We start from the raw sequence: 19,388 nt of genomic DNA, 5'->3' as shown, positions 1-19,388 counted from the left end.
TAATAGTAGGTAGATTTATAGACATATAGATGCTCTACTTTTCGAAAAGCATAGAAAACACAAAATTGAAGAATTAGTAACTTTCACACCAGCCAGGATTAAGTAATTCTTGCACAATTCATTAATTAATGGCCATGTGATAGTGCCAGATAAGTTGACACAGGAAAAGAGCGCACGGCACTCTGTAGTTTGATTGTATAATCACGGAGTGCCGGCTGGTTAAATGAGGTGGGCGGGTCCAAAGGGGGCTGCTCTTGGCTGACTGAAGAGGAGCGCACGCAGATTTTGATGCGCAGTGTGCACTCAATCAACTAATTACTCAAAACTTGGTGAATGTTTATATTACAGGACTACAATAGGGTCTTAAATTCCCTCTTAAACAGCATCTTAATCCCAGCTGTCGAGCTTTACAGGTTTTCTTCACCAACACTTTATCCAGTGATATTTTGGCACTAATGTCTTCATTTTTTATCTCTGTTTTGGATCTCTGCTGATCGTCTGTCACCTCCTCTCTCATCACTGAGCTCTGAGGCGTTGCAGGCGGCCGCTCATTTGCACACGGTGCAAACAGCTGTAGTCACAAGGCTGCATCAAATATTTAGTTGTTTGCACCCCGGTTGGTTTGGGAGGATGTCCAGTAGCTGCTGAGACTATTTCCAAGGAGGAGACAATAGAGGAGACTTAACAAGTTGTAGAAATTACGCTTGGATAAATAGCACTAGTAAATCAACTGTTAAGTTAAATTAGACTTATTTTAGTGTTTTGTTTTGTTTTGTTTTTTTGAGTTTAAGGATTTTCTTTAGCTGTGATATTCAGTTATGTTCAGGAACAAGGATCCAGAGAGGGTTCCCCTGGTGACAGAGGTGAAGAACACGTACAACAATGTGGGAAGGTGAATTTTCATTTTTTATTTCTTACATTTGCGCCAAATTTTTAATATAAAAATGGAACAGAAGAATTTGTAATCCTTTGTTTATCTTGTGTTAGAAGATAATTCCTATACATGTATATTTGTTAGCTAATCAGTGTGCCTAAGTGTCACATTCATCACATATAGTGTGAAAATGATTTTTTTTTTTTTTTGTTAATCTATTGTGGAAAGAAAACTTTCCTTAGTTGATGGTGTTTGTGCTGTGGGCAGTGTCTTTGCTCACGTTCTTTTGTTTCTACTGGTTTTCCACACGGGACTGGTCTGTGGGTGTACTGGGATTAGCAGTGCGCAAACGTGCAGCCCAGTCAGCTGTGTTGACCGCTTTTTGCGCTTGGGTTTTCAGTGCTTATCCGGTCATCACTGGCACATTTTTCAGCGCAGAAGGGGGATGTGTGCAAGATAGAAGATTGTGTCGTAATTTTGTAAAGTAGCCTGCTTTTCTAGGATTAAAAGTAACGGCCAGCAGAGGTGCTGAAAACTGAATGACTCATGTGGGTGAACATGACGTTTATCATACAGCTTGATCTTGTCACTCAACAACTAAATAGACACATTTCTAGTGTTTCCCCTTCATTTTTTTTATACAATAGATGGATTTAAATTCAATTCTTAACTCTGTTATGCCCGAGACACACCCCACCCACACCTACCTCTCAAATAATTTTCTATAATAATTGAATTAAAAATGGACAATTAACAAATACATGAAGCTGCAGCTGGACTCTTACACAAATTTAACACGTCTACGACTTGTATGAACAGCAAGAAGCGGGTGTGGCCTGCGGAGTGAGCTGTGGTTTCTGCACCTGACTGACACCTCGGAACCTTTGAGTCCACATCTTTGACCTTTTTTAACATTAAGACCTACAAATGTAAATATGTATTATTGTGTTAGAGTTCTATGAATTGTGATGTACAACACAAACAAGGAAATATCCAATAGATTGATGATGTTCTGGTTGTTAAACATATATGGATTTCGAGATGAAAGAAGCTGGAAGACGAATAATCTAAAAGTAGAAACCAAATAGGTCTCGGGGCCTTGACTCTTTTAAACCCTACAGAGGGTATATTTTTTTCCCTTTTTTAAAAAATAAATTTTACAATTATTCTTTGTATTTTACTTTTTATAACTTGTAATTCTGATATTATTGTAAAACCTAAATAAAACTAGATTGTATTTTATCCATTCTCTGAGGTCATCTGGTTAGTCCCTTTAAGGTAAGAGAACGCCTCCCCTGAGATAAGCTGAATGTAGAAATTAATTTGACTTAAATTCTAGGAACAATGATGAATAATGGACACTGTAAACACAACTGAGAGAGCTATTGTATGAAAAGACTATAGACTATTGGGTAAAACATGGTGTCACATTGACATGTAAAGTAACTACAACTTCTGATGAATTTTTCAAGTCATTATATGTAAAAATGCCTAAACTTTGCTAGTTCCACCTTCATTAATGTGACAGTTTGCTCCTTTTCTCTGTTTTATATCACTGTATATTGAATATCTTTGGATTTTAGACTTTTTCACACAAAATAAGTGATTTGAAGACAACACCTTGGACACTGGGAACTTGTTAAAAGGCGAAACAGTTAATCGATAAAGTGAAAAATTGATTTACACATTAATCAGTAATGAAAATATTTTCTTGCAGCCCTAAAGAAGTGTTAAAAAATCAGTCGTAGATGACAAAAATAATAATAAATAATACATTGGTCCTCTATGTGCTTTTACAGTACCTGCCACTTGAATGCATTTGCTCTGATTTTTTATATTCCTCCAGCACGCACAGCCAAGAGGTATTACAGAGAGACGGCACCAGTGGCATCAAACATTGCCATGACAACAGCCACGCACAGGAGGATCGCGAGAGAGAGAAGAAAGTTGCCAGGAAAAGGTTGTATGTGGTCTCTGTCGTCTGCCTGATTTTCATGGTCGGCGAAATCCTCGGTGAGTCATTATGTTTTTCACGCTTTCTTGAATCTTTACGCCCCGATTCCTTGCTCTATGTCTTCTTTCTTTTTCACACTTTCGGAGCCAGTGTATCATCCACTACGAGATCAGTACACTAGTGTAAATCAGTCTGTAATGGCTGATGATTAGTTGTTAAGATATTGATTAGTCACTTCTTCTTTTTGTCACCTTTTCTCCTACTTCTGACTTTTTTGTCTTCCTTCCGTCATTGTCTATTTTCACTTCCTCCAGTTCTCTTCTCTTCCATGTTCTTGTTTCTTTGTTCCTTTTCTTTCCCTTGCCTTTGCACCATCATCCATTCTTTTGAGAACTTCTTGTGGTTCATTAACTTCTTTTCACCGTTTCTCTTTTTTTTGTTACTCGTAATATTTATTTTTTTCCACACAAGTGTAAATCTAGCATTTCAGTAACTGTCTCTTTCTTTCTGCAGGTGGGTATTTTGCAGGGAGCCTGGCAGTGATGACGGACGCCGCCCACTTGCTGGTGGACTTCACTAGCTTCATCATCAGCCTGTTATCCCTCTGGCTCTCTTCTAGACCTGCCACACGCAGGCTCAGCTTCGGCTGGCATCGTGCAGGTATAATGTAACAACGTTTATCTGTTAGGAGCTGCTGTCAGAGTTCAAAGCAGCATTAGAAACATTTTCTGTGATGCTTAATCCACCAACATGAAATCCTTTATCCTGTAGTTTTTGGTATTACTTGTCAGCTATAGATAGCTGAGATGAATAGTTAATTAATTGACAGAAAATTAATAATCAACTATTTTGATAATCGATTCATTGTTTTAAAAGTTATTTTTATGCAAAAATATCAAACATTTCTTGGTTCAGACCTTCTCGGATGTGAGGAATTGCTACTTTTCTCTGTTTTATATGATTGTAAATTTAATATCTTTGGGTTTTGGATTGTTTTTTGGAATAAACAAGTAATTTGAAGAGGTCACCTTGAGGCAGGCCCTTTTCAATATTTTATAGATGAAACAAATCCATTAATTGAAAAAATAATTGGCAGATTAATCAATAATGACAATAATCATTGGTTGCAGCCCTAGATAGACTGATACAGGATTTTGTGTTCAGTACTAATAATCTAGAATTTGAATTTCTGATGAGCAATATATTTGCAATATAGGCTTTTTTTAAAATTTTGTTGTGATTTTATTAGTTTACATTTATGTTCCTTTGCTTGATATTTTTCATCTCTTACAAAACACTAAGATCTATCTCCTTACTGTCCACTTTCTCACTAAATTGAAAGCTACTTGTAGGTTGGTTATGATAGTTAATTAGCCTACTAGACAGTGTTTCTTGCTTGCTAGAGAGTAACTTTAAAGACACTATTAAGGGAACTTCAGGGGCCCCTAAAATCTCCACACTTCCTGTGTATCAGCTGATCTGTGCTAGTTTATCTGTAGTGGCCAATCAACCAAACTAATTTTAACCACCAGCAGTTAGGGGGAGTAACCGACACTTGTAAAGCACGCACCGAGATATAAACTTTTACAGTTGACTTTTCAAATAAAACAATAAGATTGAAAACAGGACTCTTAAATGCTTACAACTTATGTGCGCAGTCAGAAAACTGTTGCTTTCCGTGATCTAACCTGACAGCCAACAAATCAATGACCTACTTATAGACTGGCAGAGCAGGAGGAACACAGCAGAATCACGTCACACAATTAGTACCTATACAGGTGAGTATCGGGTAATAATATCATCCATATCAACCATATTATGCTTAAGGCTCCTTATGACCAGTTTTCTTGAATTAAGAAATATTTCATAATTCAAAATAACATACTTCAAAATCAAACTCAAACATTATCCGATCTTCAGGCCCTTTCTTAAAGTCGCAATACATGACATTCAGCCACTAGATGTCACACTATAGCACCAACATCTCAGACCAAAACAAATGTGTGCGTCGTTTACTCAATAAAGTTGAAAAAAAAAAAGAAAGCCGACAACTCATGAAACTCAAATCAAACTGTCAAACTAAGCATGCTGATCAAATATGGATCAAGATTCCTTTAGTGCATTGCCTATTTCTTCTTGCCTCAAATGTTTTCAGGAACATATTTTAGGGTACTGTTTAGCTGTAATTTGAGAAAGTTTTTGACGCAGCCACCACCTTGGAAACGGACGTGGAGGACAAAGAGGGACTCGCATGCACGCGTGGTGGTGTGGCCACCAAAACAAAGAACAGAGAAGCTTGAATAACACCACACACAGGGAGTGTGACTTCATTCTCTGCTCAGGACGCCATTACTCCACTATATCTTTACATAGCAAATAGTTGTTTGCTGACATCCAGTGAGGCTCAGCATTATTTATTGGACTTTTTTTTAAAGAGTGTGCTTTTATGTTGCATATCCCTAAATTAATATGTTCAATCAACTTACTACACAGTAAATCTAGGACGAGGTAATATTCCAGTATATGTTTGCAATGCAAAAAAAGTGTGAGGGTTAATTTGGGCTCAGCAGCCTCCCAGCAAGTAAGTCTGGCTATGCTAACTGAAGGGAAAGGTCAGACATGTTAAAACTGTTAAAACAAATTTAGCTTTTCACTTTTAATAAAACCACAGACGGTCATGTGTAGTGGATGATGATTCACGTGGAAGCTGAAGTTTTTGAGTCTCCTCCACTGTGGATAGTTTGTTTAATGTCAAACAAGAGAAGACCTTCAGTGCTCAATTAGTTAGTGCTTAATTATTTTCTGTACTGAAAATTCTAAGATAAGACTTCACTGTGAAATGTTTGTTTAGTTTATTGATCAGGGCTGAACTAATAATTGGTTCACCCCTAAACTGGAACATGGTGTGTGCTGTCTTCTTAAATCGTGATACATAACAATTCAAGGCATTTTCTGTTGCTTTTTTCTATTATTTAGATCTGCCAACTTGCAAATTTCAATCAGTGTGTCACCAGAGTTCTTGTTGTATTTCATCCTGATTCATTTCTCTCCCCACTGTCTTCATCTCTTCATCCATGCAGAGATCCTGGGTGCGCTGCTGTCAGTTTTAACCATCTGGCTGGTAACGGGAGTGTTGGTTTACCTGGCTGTAGAGCGCCTCATCAACGACGACTACACCATTGATGGCATGCTCATGCTCGTTACCTCTGGTTGTGCTGTGCTGGCCAATATTATGTGAGTAAAATACACACCCGGTTCTCGTTTATACAGCTTTGATCGCTGTACAGTGTGCTAAATATTTATGATTTAATTCAAGCAGTAACAGAGACAAATCTAATTTCATTAACTCTTGAAGACATTTGGCAATGTGTAATAATATGTTGCCAAAACGCCTCCTAACTCATACTTACTTGAGTTAACCCTCTTTCAACAGTATGGCCCTCACCCTTCACCAATCCGGCCATGGTCACAGTCATGGGGGACTCACTTCACATGGTCATGGTCACAGTCACAAGAAAGGACAAGAATCAAACCACACCCATTCGAATAATTCAAACCACACCCATTCGAATAATGATGTGGAGCAAAAAGGAGCCGAGCAAGGTATGTTGCCAGGGTTTGAAGGTTCAGATGCTGGTTTCCGAAGAGCTGGTAAAACTTTAGTCAGTTTCAGTGGTCACTCTGGTTGTAATGGTCACTCTCATCTCAAATGTGCTCATCGTTGGCTATTAAACCATGAAATATTAAGTGTTTAATCCTGCATGCACACTATTCTGAAATATGACTGAATAGGCACTGTGGGAGGGGGCATTATAATGTCATTATAATGGAGTACATAATGAATCATAATCCAAGTATAATTAGCTTTAAGCATGTAGGCTTACTTAATTACTGTCCTGTTTTTTTTTTGTTTTTTTTCTTCCTGTCAGGGCGTAGAGCTCAGCAGGCCAATGCCAGCGTGCGAGCAGCCTTCGTACACGTGGTGGGAGATCTTCTCCAGAGCGTCAGCGTACTCGTCAGCGCCATTATTATCTTCTTCAAGGTTAGGAGTCTCTATGTGTGCACACAGGATGAAAGGAGCAATAAATTATCAATATTTTTTTTTATTATTATTACTAATAATGAATGTTCAGGAATCATTTACTTAGTACTTGCAACAGAGTGTGAATTGGGCAAACTGAGCAAGATAATCAAAATAGTTTCCCACATCTTGGCTAATTTTATATAGTAATTTCCTTCCCAATAAAACGATAAGTGACCCAGGAATTAAACATTTTGCTTAAATATAGAATGTGTAATAAACCCAGATTATGTAATACATTTCTGGATAATCACAGGCCTTTTTTATATATCACATTAATAGAAATTACATATATTGCATTCTACGTATTGATGATCCAATAATAAAAAAAGGAGTAATCTGTAACAATAACAGCCAAAAATAATGTATTATTAATATTAATTGTATTTTTAAGGCTATTTAAAACCTAGCCTTTGTTAGTGTGAGACTACTGCAGCGTAGCTCTCTTTTTATTGATTCCTGAATCATTTTTAGCTTCTAACCTTCAATCTTCTGTATTCTCAGTGCTAAAAACATGCTCACCCTTGAGGAATGTTGAACAAAGGCTGTTGCTGTTCTCAGCAGGAAAGATGGTGTTGTATTTTCTGTCCACATGCTGTTTTGGTGCTCACAGTGTCTGTCTGCAGAATACTCAATGATTTCAGTGTGCTGCTGATCCTCTCCCTAGGCAGTCATTACAGCAAATATTATGAGCTTCACTATAAGAAATACTAAATACAATGTCACTGTCCTGTGTCCTTCAATATTGCGCTCCATCCACCAAACTTTTGCTTTTCTTAACAGTTTCACAGAAGAAAGGGTTTCAGATTGTTTGTCATCAGGATTTTATGCTTTTTGAGAAATGCTAATCTTGTGCAAAAGCAACCAAATAATTTTGTTACAAAGATGAGAAGCATGTCAGATAATATTTAAACTTAATTTTCTGTATTATGTTTCTTTCAGCCAGAATATAAGATTGCTGACCCCATCTGCACCTTCCTATTCTCCATATTAGTCTTGTGCACCACCTTCACAATCATGAGAGATATCCTGCTTGTCCTGATGGAAGGTGAGGTTGTTTTTCCCGGACCTTAAGAAACGCTGTCAACATGCAATGTTTGTGCACAGTTTTGCAGCACAGTCTTGCTCTTTTTGACCATTTTCTTACTGTCTACTTACCATCCTCCTCTTTCCCTTTTCCGTCTATGTCTCAGGCACTCCAGCAGGGGTGAACTTTAGTGAAGTCCGGGATGGTCTGTTAAAGGTGAAGGGGGTGACAGCGGTCCACAACCTTCACATCTGGGCCCTCACCGTCAACCAGGCTGTAATGTCTGCACATGTAGCCATAGGTGAGAGGAAACCACCAAACAAAAATGCAAAATATATTCTCTTGTGTTCTCTGTCTGGAGACCATATTTTACATTCTGTGTTTTAGTCATGGATGTATTATAAGAACTAGATACCGGACTCAAAGATGGTGCCTATTCTGTCAAATGAAAGTTTCCCGCCTGGCGCATGAGCCAAAAAAGTTTCTAGCTAGAAAGTTTTATAACACACACAGTGGATTAAAAATTCATAATATAATTTACCTTATTTGCAGGTCGAGTTGGCCTGTCAACAGTTTTAGAGATGTCTCTTTCATAATGGTAGTCTATGGGGAAAATGCTTTTTGGGCTGCAGGGAATATTTTGCTGCAATATCGCGAAGGCAACACACAATTCCACATTTACAAAACATTTATTTCTTTGACTGAATTTCCAAGATTCTTTTTGTCCCCAATAAAATGCTAACATAAAAAGCAACTGACTGAAAGCTCCAATCATCACCATTTCTTTCTATTAAAAGTCCCTCAGTTTATAATAATTTTTTAAATAATAATTACTCGATTTGTTTTCCTTGTAAGCAATCTGCCCTGCACCAAATGGCAGAAAGAAAACATTAAGTGCTAACGGTAACTGGTAAAGAAAGTGGAGCATCTAGCTAATGTTATCTAAATAAGAAGATATTTTTCAAACAAAAAAAGCTGTATGTGTCTGCTGAGTCTGTAAATAAATAGGTAATGGTTTACTTCCATATTCACAGCATGAATCATTTCAGGGGTGTGTGTCTGTTAGTTTGTTTACACTCAATGAATGCCATCTCACTGTAACGCTGTTACAATAGCCAGCTAACGCTAACGTTAGCAAGGGTGTTTTAGCAATGTCAGCTCAAAGACTGATGAATGCTTAGCCTGATGTCCTATAAAATGGTCACGTTACAGATAATATACCATTTTGACTTAGGTAACTTTCCTCTGGCGTTACCCTCAGGCATTTTTTTTCCTGTTACAATTGGAAAGACTCAAAGAAAAACAGTTTTCTTTTCACTCTAGTCATTACAGCCTCATGGGGCTGCTAGTGTTACTCAGTACTTTTTCACATTGGTGATTGCTAATTTACATTGTCTTCCCCTCTCTTCTGCAGACGAGTCAGTGGATGCTCAGACAGTTTTAAGAGAAATGACACAGGCTTGTTTCTCCTCCTACAACTTCCACACCGTTACGATTCAAATGGAGAGACAGGCCGACCTGAGGCCTGGATGTACCCTGTGTGAGGCTCCCAAGATGTAGGAACCCACCTGAATCATCAAAATCCTAACCTGCAGTGATATCAGTATTTCATTGTTCTGCACTGTGAATTGGACCTTGAGGTCTTTTTTGTTTTACTGTGAGTCGCAAGACTGTGAGACATATGACTGTGCCTTAAGTGCCTTTTGTGCTGACTTTCCCAAAGAAGTGTTCATATTAAAATAACGAGCATGTGCCTAAAAGAAAGCCAAGCTGGCTAATGATGGAAATGATTTTATAGGAAACGTTACCTTTCCTCATCCTCCTGTATGAAGTTTTAACATTATATTCACGAGTTTTCTTTTGCTTTTAAGTGTGTTCATGTTGAAACAGAAATCACTATGCACTGTATAAAATAAATATTTGTCTTTTCCCGATCTATACATTTTTACTTGATCAAGCGTTTTAAGTGCGCACTGATTTAATATTTTATTCTCTATCCCAAACACACATTTAAGGACTGGTTCATAAGTCTTCATGTCTGTCTTGACATAGTAGTCATCTGAAGCTAATATGAAGTCAAATCAAGTAGATATCTTTCAACATTAATCTTTTTAGTGCCAAAGTCCTTTTTGTTACTATACTTCAACCACGGCTCAACAGGGAAACACTGAGGAAACATACAGAGGGAATTTGATGCTAAAAAGACTATAAATGTGGCAGATATCCACTGGATATGACTAACTCAGATTACTGAAGCCTCATGTACACTTCAGATAAATATTTAAATGCATTTTTGCATAAAATGACTGTGTGGATGCACTGTGGATTTTGGCCCCCATCACTTACATTGAAAGCACATTTAGCCAGTATGAACAGGAGGAATGATTACCAAGGAAAACCTCTTTCTAGTGTTCAAATGGGCACCTGACTGTTGGTTTAAGACACTTGGAAAAATTGTGAACCTATCCTTTAACTACCGTGTTGTGTGTATGTGTTTACTGAGACCTATTTTTGTTTGAGCTATATCAACCTAAGACATAGGATGCAGACAGCCATTGGCACACATGAGTCTTGTACATGTAAATGTTGACCGATGAATAGTTGTATGCATGGACTCTTGACACCAGCAACCTGAGAAGTACTGTATTTTAATACATGATCACTGTGCCTTTTCATTGCCTTTGTACACTTATACAGGTAAAGCTGAAATGAATTATTCAATAAAATATTTCTTTTCAAATACTTTCTTCTAAGAGTATTGCTTTCAAAGTCTGACTTACAGTGTCATAAAATCCTTAGTGACAAAACACTGCATCCAGTTAACCCATTACTACCAACATGCTCCTCTGTTGCTGGGCAACAAGTGTACACAGTCGCCCACCTCTTTGACCTTGAGCCAGCCACTCCTTTGTGTGATTTTTAATGGACCTGGGTTACCATGTTTGAGGTACCAGGGGCCCCTGACATGTTATTGACACTTAAATGTTTACTACTAGTGTCTGTTTGACCATCTTCTATGCTACGGTTTCCTGTGGTGAGAGTCATGGGTGTCCTGAGCTTCAGTAGCATGGTCAAGGACACCATCAATAACAACTGACACATAAGTTTCCATGTGCCATCTTTCACGGTCTCAATTTTTCCTTATGGAGTCTTTAATTTATAGATTTCACTTCCAGTTCAACTACATAGTTGTCCCTTTAAGTGGATTTAATGTTGTAAAAATCTTCTTGTTCCACACTGTCTGACAGTATGATATATATTCTGTATTACTGTTGCTCTTCAATGAAATATTCAATCAAGACAGAACAACATTGTTCCTGTTTTTATGGCTGCACAATTCCATCAAATGGGAATATTAAAGGTGTTTTGTGCATAATTTTATTCACATTTCGCCAAAATTTAGACTGGCATATTTGATATATATGGAAACTAACTTCTCTCCACTTGTTTTTGGCTGCATACCATGAGGTTGTGATCAGCCTGCTAACCACAGATTTTTAGGGTTTAAACAGTGATGCTACAAGTAGAAAGTCTATATAACTTAGTTTTATGACTGCATAAAAAGTGATTTATTGGACAGGTAACCTGCTCCTATGACACATATAGATATCTAGATAGATAGATAGATAACTTATAAAGTAACTTATTAATTAACTTACATTGAATTGTTACAGCAGACAAGTCACATAAATCACAAAACACAAGAAAAAATAAAACCATAAATAACAAATCATGATAATTATAAACTAAAATCTTAACAAGACACAGAACTAAACTAAAATGAGGGTCATACATACTGAATACATACAATGACAGGTCATAATATATATTACCAGAGTATAGTACATATTTATGTCTGGTATTTATGTATGGTATGACAACATGCTTTATTTGAGTTGCATAGATGAGCACAAAGAATCACTATGCAATAAATCTCTCTATATGAACAGTTATGTAGAGGTATTTCTTTTTTTAAATAGTAATAATACTAACATTTGAATAGGTAATCTAATTTAGATCATCTCGTTTTCAAAAGAGGCCTGTGCGCAAAGTAAAAATATACACTATAAGCATGAATAAACACACTGAAATGCACAACACAACATTTACACACAAAATAGATATTAGTTTTACATTAAACAAAACAATCACAAGTGGTGTTCAAAATGCTCAAGTTTAATGTCTTAAAATCCTCAAAAGGCATGAAAAAATGTAATTTCAATGTAATATACAGATATGTATGTACAGTACCTTACAACTGCATATAGGACTATGACATATTGTTCTACAAATATTAATACTGAGATATTAAATAAAATAGGCTTTTGATTGATGTACTTCTTTCACGCCTGCTCACATACACTTTTACAGTACACATGCACACCCACAATCCCTGTATCCCAAACCTCCAGCTATTCTAATCTCATTCTTGTGTTTAGAGACTTTTGGAAGTGAAACTTGCTGTCAGCAGCTGAATGGACTTTGCCTGCTGCTGCCTTCAGAGCAGACCATTGTACTTCCCTCTCTCTCCATCTGAACTTAGCCCTGGAGGGACCAGATCAGTGCGTATTTAATTAAAGCATGAGTAATGCACTAGGTAGCTAGATAATCCGTTTTTAGGCCTGATACCCCCCTCAGCTAATAATTATTACACGGTTTGTGTTTCCTCACAAGAGGTGTTCTGTCTGTTACTCTTTCAGGTTTTTGTTTCTGTACTTTTTGCTCTCTGTCTGACTCTCACCTATTTTACCTCTGTGCCTTTTTTATTCACTACCCATCCATCCTTCTTTGTTTCTCTTTCACTTTTGCTCTCTCGCCCTTTCATGTTCAAGGTTCAAGCCTTTTGCAGCATTGATGAGATGATGCAGTGTTATGAACCTGCTGTCAGTCTCAAGGTAATGTGATGTTTTTTATGCTGGAGGCCTCAGTTACATGCAACAGCACATCAATTACAGTATGCTGCACGAGACACACAGAGGTAATGAGATACAGCACTGCCTATTTGTTCAATATTTCATTTGAATCTTCTTCCTCCTGTTCTCCAGTAAAGTCTGTGACTGTGGTGACCACACACGGTTGGGTGAAAATGATAAGAAACTCTTGATATTTCTGATGACATTGCCTTGTGATTGAATGACAGTCTTTGATATTTACAAGAATGTTTTGTCTCAATGTGGTTCAATTACACTGACATGAAAAAGCCTCTTTAAATCAATGCATTTTCCATCAACTTGCCTTGATGTGATCAATGCATTCTGACTGCTTCTCTATACGCTTTAATCAGTGATGATAGATGGGCTCTCAAGTCGCTATGGGCCTGTAGACAGCTGTCTTTTCAGCCCTGCCCACATGATAAACATACACACACACACACACACACACACACACACACAATCAGCATGCACCGACACACCTCATTTGCATTTTCCAACCTTTTCCGTGACTGTGATGTGCGAATGAATGTAGTTATTTTTAAGATTCATTCTTACAAATGTCAAATGTAGAATTCAGCTTCGCACTACCTGCCTCCACCCACCCACTCAGCATCACATCTCCCTCATCCCAATTAAACACACCAGCAAGACAGGAAGGCTGCATGATTATGGAGAAACTAATTTCTAAATGTGCACAGCTCAGATGGTCTGGTGGTATGGCAGATGGGGATTGTAAGAGTAACGCTCATTCATCCTGGCAAGGTAACCTGCACTCCTTCTGCAATTAAGAAGTTGTGGGCAATCAAGTGAACCTGAGACAGTGTTTTTCATATCAGTGTTGCGTGTTGTAGATAGGGTGTGTGTTTTTTTTTTTTTAGAGAAAGAGAATACGAGAAAGGAAATGACTTTAGGTTATTATTACACAAAATGTGTTCCAGATAAAAGGAAATTGAAATCCAGCCTGTAACCCCAAATTTGAATGAATAATGTAAATTAAGTAATAGGCATCCTAATCTACTTTTTCAGCCCCACTCAAGCCTGAAGGCAAAGCCTTTCCTTTTTTCAATAAAGCTCTTATTTCCAGTCTCTGTAAGTCAGAGCAGTAATTTTGCATGGCAGAGCACATGCTGAAGAAGCAGCCTTGTATAGCCCACTGTCTATTTAAAACACGTCTTGTATTTCAAATTAATTTGAATTCTGACGCCTCACAAAATGATCCAAGCACAGCTGTATAGTATAAGTAATGGATGGATGGATGCACTGAAGGATTTCATTTAATACTGAGTACACACAGCATACCCAGTTATGGGATGAATTTGAATAATGCTTACCAAAAAGTTATAATGACCCATGAGGAGCAATCATGTGGTGTAAATTGGCTTGGGGGCTGATGAAGTCAGATGTGTGTTTGTTGGCTGTCATGTAAGAATAGACCAGACTATGGCGCTGTTACTCTGGAAGCCTGGACAAATTTGTAGTGCGCTTTGTTTTACCGTAATGGTGTCATGTATGTAGAAGTATTTGGAAGAAAGGACGTGATTCAAAAGATAGATATCGAATACAGTTTGTATAAAATGATATGATCTTTCAGTTGTGTGAATTTTAATATTATTCTCCCGTAAAAAATTACACAAATTAACAAAAAACCCACTTTCAAGTTGCGAATCTACTTCATTAATTACCGCCACGAGTCACCGTATCAAGAACTATTCTCGCGATAGTTGCGGCAACTGACATCCTTGGAGCAGAGCAGGGGACTTGACATGTCAACAAAACAGATAAATTATCGCCACACAGGTAACATTACACGTTGTCAAATATGTTATTAAATAAATATGAACACTCACTGTGATGTAAAGTGTCCCGTCGTGGAAAAATAGTTCAACGACACATAAAAATAAACCGAGAGAGAGCTGAAGTGTCGTGTGCTGTGACTGTCCACTTAGCTTAGGTGACAACCACTCCACTTCTACATTTTACCTTATCGTTAGGTCAAAAAACCCGTTACTTGACTGAATGCATTTGGGTATGGCATTTTAGGTTTAGGATAGCATCTAACATACTTTAACTGATGTAAAGGCACGTAAAATAGTTTCTGAACCTCTTCTGATTACAACTTATATGGAAGGCTACAACGTTAGCACAGTGACTTATCAGTGTTAAATCTTTCTTAGCCAGACAGCGTTTCGTTTTAGCTGATTTATGTCAGCTGTGAAGTTTTTAGAGAGCTCCACCACATTTTCTGTGTGTCAAGTACATTTTATTGTGCTGATAAAACATGCTAGATGTTATGCCAGTATCTTTATAAAATATTGTGACTACCGTTTTGTTTAGTATCAGAACAAGTTTTACATTAACTTGTCTCACTTTTCCCCTTCTTATCTTCTGCTTCTGTCAAACACTTCATCAAGGCATGTAAGGGTGTGCTGGTGTGGAATAGCCTAACAGGTAACTTCACCTGGACCCGAACCTCCTCCATCATCTTCATCTGCTGTCTCCATGACAACCCCTCCTCTAGTGTCGCCCTTTGGCGGGCAGCAGCCGCCTCAGCAGCAACAGCAACAGGCACAGGCAGCACGTGATGTCAACACGGCCTCGTTGTGCCGCATCGGCCAGGAGACGGTCCAAGACATTGTGCTCAGGACCATGGAGATCTTCCAGCTCCTCAGGAACATGCAGGTCTGTCTCTCTGCCAACATGCCTGTCAATCTGGCATAAGAAGTCTAGTTGATGAAGAAAGGTTACACTCCTCCTTCACTTTTCTGTTTCCCCCCCTTCTTCTGTCTTTAATATTTTTTTCTATGTGTCCCATAGTCCCAACCCAACCCAACCCAAAGGAGTAAAAACAGCAATATTTATTATCAACCACATCTGTATAAAATATAAAGCAGCAGAATGTATTCATAAAAAACCAACAATTAGACATGAAAGGAAAAAAGAGTAGAAGAATATGCTAAAATAGTAATAATAGGTCTAATGATAACATGGCAGAGCACTATTGTGCAAGTAACAATACAGCTGTCAGTCAGTCAGTCAGTTCTTTGAAAATATGTTTTGATGCACTGTCACAAAGCAGACAGACTGAATATTAAAGGGTAGGTTCACAATTTTTCAAGTCTGTCTCATAACAATGGTTAGTTGCCCAAATGAACATTGAAACAGGTTTTGCTCGCTGTTCCTCTTGTTCATACTGACCTCTAGAAGATCCCCTTCAAATGCTCTTTCAGTGTAAGTGAGGGGGGACAAAATCCACAGTTCTCTCGTTGGACAAAAATTTATTTTGAAGTTAATCTGAAGATAATATGAGGCTTCAGCTGTCTGAGTTAGTCAAATAAAATGGATATCTTCCACAGTCACAGTCTTTTTAGTAAACAATTCCCTCTTTGTGTCTCGCCAGACAGTGTTTTTCCTGTTCAGCTGCAGTGGGAGGATTGTAACAAAAAGAGGGAATTTGGCACTAAAAAGACAGGAACTTTAAAAGATATTGAATTGATTTGACTAATTTGGATGACTGAAGCCTCATAATCTTCAAATAAACTTTTAAATACGTTTTTGCACGAGAGGAAGACTGTGGATTTTGTTCTCCATCACTTACACTGAAAGTGCATTATGAAGATACCTCTTAAAGGACCAGTGTGTAAAATTTAATGGCATTTAGCAGTGAGGTTGCAGATTGCAACCGAATGAATATACCTCACCTTCCCCTTCCAAGCATGTAGGAGAGCCTGTGGTGGCTGCGAAATTTGTGAAAAACGTGAAAGGACCTCTCTAGAGACAGTGTTTGGTTTGTCTGTTCTGGGCTACTGTAGAAACATGGTGGTGCAACATGGCAGCCTAGATGAAAGGGGACCCGTCTCTATATAGATAAAAAGGGCTCATTCCAAGGTAACAAAAACACAGCAATTCTTATTTTCAGGTGAAAACATACTTATGAATATTATATTCCATTTCTGCCAAATCTATTCCATTAGATGCCACTAAATCTTACACACTGGTCCTTTAATGGCCAGTATGAGCAGGAGGAATGATTACAGTAAGAAAAACATGTGTCATGTTCGTTTGGGCACCTGACTATTGTTATAGGACACAAGACATGTTACGAACAAGAAAATGGCAACCAGTGCAAAGAAGCCAAGCTTGTGAATGGATGGATCCAATTTTCTCACTACAAATTTGAAAATGGCTTGAGCTGGTAAGAAAATGATGGAAGTATTGTTCAGTATGTCGCTCAAGGTATAAGCTGCTTTCAGAAATCACGATAACAATCTCAGACATGAAATGAGTCAGAGTTCAGGTGCAACATTCAATCTCTCACAGTAGGGGCGGCTTGTTGGAATCAAAGGGTTTTACATGAGAATGGTATAATTCTAGCAATAACAGAAAGTTATTATGTAGAATAATATTTCTTAACAGTAATACAGTATGACAAATGTTTATAGTGAGAAGTCTAACAGTATAGGTAAAGGGCTACAGACTAACTTTTTCCCACTGGTTCATTTTTTTTAGAGACCACATTACACACAGTATGTTGTCTGAAATATTAGCTGTCCCTATGAGTCAGACAGATATCTCAAATATGTCCCTTATTTTTATGTAGGGGCACAAGTTTACTGCAGTCAAATGATGGCAGACAGCTGTCGAGATCCCCTCGAGACGTGTTTTAAGACATAAAATAACAATTGATCTCTTAATGTGGTTTTTCTACAAAAAAGTTTAATTACCTCGTTAAAATTCTTCAAATGACATTACTCCTTCTCCCACATTGAAAAAATCCAGAATCTATGTTTTCATTCTGCACAGTGAAGCTCAAACATCCAAGTGAAGTAACGATAAGCAAAACAATTTTTTGAGTGGAGGGAGACTTTAAAAAGTTATGCAAGTTCATTCCTCAAGCACTGTATTCAGGATATTATTCTTTACATCTTTTATACATTAGTCATCATCAGTTTGCTCTGCAGTTCCCATGTAGTTCAGCTCCGACTGTGTCCCGAAGACACGGTCAGCATGAGTTTATCATGGATGTCTGCCTGCTCCTCTGAGACAATCCTTCTGCACATTGTTAAAATCACAGCCGGGGACAGGCCAAACAAGTCCGCCTCAGCCACAGAATGCACAAACAGCACTGTTGTGACTTGTTTTTTTAAATCACAGGCTGTCTTTATACTCATAAAAATTCTTCATCTAGCGTCTCTTCCTCGCCTCCCTCCCACTCTCTATCAGTCTGTCTGTCTGTCTTCCCCCCCTATTTCTTTGTTTCTGTCTCTCTCTTTTCCCTTTGCTTGCCCTGAAGGCAGGCTTGTTTCATGTAATGCAGGATGTTAATAATCAGACAGTGCTGCCCCAGAGGCTTGTCGATCCTCTCAATAAAAAATAAAAAATCTCTTGTTACTCTTTAACACCCATTGTAGTTAAAAGCCACTGCGGCCTCAGTACGAGAGTGAGAGAAAACTTTCAAAGCGCAGTAGCTGGAGCAGTAAAACTTTTGATGCTGCTGAGATTGTGTTTGACAGTTTAAATTGTGATTTTTATAATATCATAATGACCAGTTAACATACTGTAACACTATCTTAACAGTGTTTCCCTCCTAGGTTGACTGCTATGGGGTGGCGACGTCATGACTTTTCTTGGTCTTGAGAAATTTATTAACTGACACACTGTAACCCGTGCTGTACATTTACTGCCAGATTGACAGCTCACTCCTAACCTTTTCCTCCGCTGTGCTCGCATTCACCGTCACTTTTCTGCCGCTCGTTCAACCACACACTCGCTACGCACACACATTACACACTGCCCTATGTCCTTTTGAAGAATGAGGAGAGAAAGGAATCTGGCATTTGATATCAGTGACTCAAAACAATTCCACAATGACGTAGGGTGTTATCGTGCTTGCGCAGTGTGCGAGTGGAAATCATTAGTAGCCTATTGATATTAATGATTAGTAGCCCATTGATATTAATGACCATTCTGCAGCGGCAGTGTGCTGCTGCATCAGGGAAACACTTCATAAACGGGTTTCATAAACATTTTTCCATACAGCCCAGTTGCTCCCATTCTTAAGCAGAAAAGAGAGTATCACTTTATTATCGGTGTAAATGAAAGTGCATCTATTGTGCATTAGTAGAAGGCTTCTAATGGACTATTACCAGCTAGAGAACAACAGAGGCTTTGTAGTGCTTTTGGCAGTCAGTGGGGATCAATGGCTGTTGCTTTTTATTAGCACTAGCAAAATTGCAGGCCTGTACTTTGCTTAACACAGCGTTTCCTCTGTGGTGCTTCTCAGCTGCCTAATGGAGTCACTTACCATCCAAACACCCACCAGGACAGGCTGGGAAAACTCCAGGAACACCTACGTATGCTTTCTGTGCTCTTCCGCAAGCTGCGCCTCGTCTACGACAAATGCAACGAAAACTGCGCTGGGCTGGACCCCATATTACCAGAGGTGAGTCTTGGTAACCCTGACGAGTGTCCAGTAAAAATGTTCTCTTTTTGATCTGATTGGAGGGCAACTGTAACAGGAA

The 19,388-nt window shown here is 38.3% G+C and overlaps 2 protein-coding genes across 2 annotated transcripts in view; both read left to right on the top strand.

Moving 5' to 3' along the window:
• Positions 1-338: 338 nt before the first annotated feature.
• slc30a8 (solute carrier family 30 member 8) lies at positions 339-9,870 on the top strand. Its single transcript, XM_067612559.1, has 9 exons — positions 339-892; positions 2,721-2,887; positions 3,342-3,488; positions 5,909-6,062; positions 6,262-6,431; positions 6,758-6,870; positions 7,852-7,957; positions 8,103-8,237; positions 9,351-9,870. The coding sequence occupies exons 1-9, from the start codon at positions 819-821 to the stop codon at positions 9,494-9,496; spliced, it is 1,212 nt and encodes a 403-aa protein (XP_067468660.1). The 5' UTR covers positions 339-818; the 3' UTR covers positions 9,497-9,870.
• A 4,692-nt stretch (positions 9,871-14,562) lies between these two features.
• The window catches only part of med30 (mediator complex subunit 30), a 38,606-nt gene continuing 33,780 nt past the window's right edge, over positions 14,563-19,388 (top strand). Inside the window, exons 1-3 of the mRNA XM_067612558.1 lie at positions 14,563-14,667; positions 15,282-15,549; positions 19,151-19,309. Of these exons, the coding sequence (XP_067468659.1) occupies positions 15,370-15,549; positions 19,151-19,309 (339 nt within the window). The 5' untranslated portion in view covers positions 14,563-14,667; positions 15,282-15,369. The remainder of the gene's footprint in view (positions 14,668-15,281; positions 15,550-19,150; positions 19,310-19,388) is intronic.

The sequence above is a fragment of the Thunnus thynnus genome, chromosome 15, assembly GCF_963924715.1.
Source record: "Thunnus thynnus chromosome 15, fThuThy2.1, whole genome shotgun sequence".
NCBI lineage: Eukaryota > Metazoa > Chordata > Actinopteri > Scombriformes > Scombridae > Thunnus > Thunnus thynnus.
The sequence above is the reverse complement of the archived record's forward strand: the minus strand, read 5'-3'. Positions and strand labels throughout refer to the sequence as shown.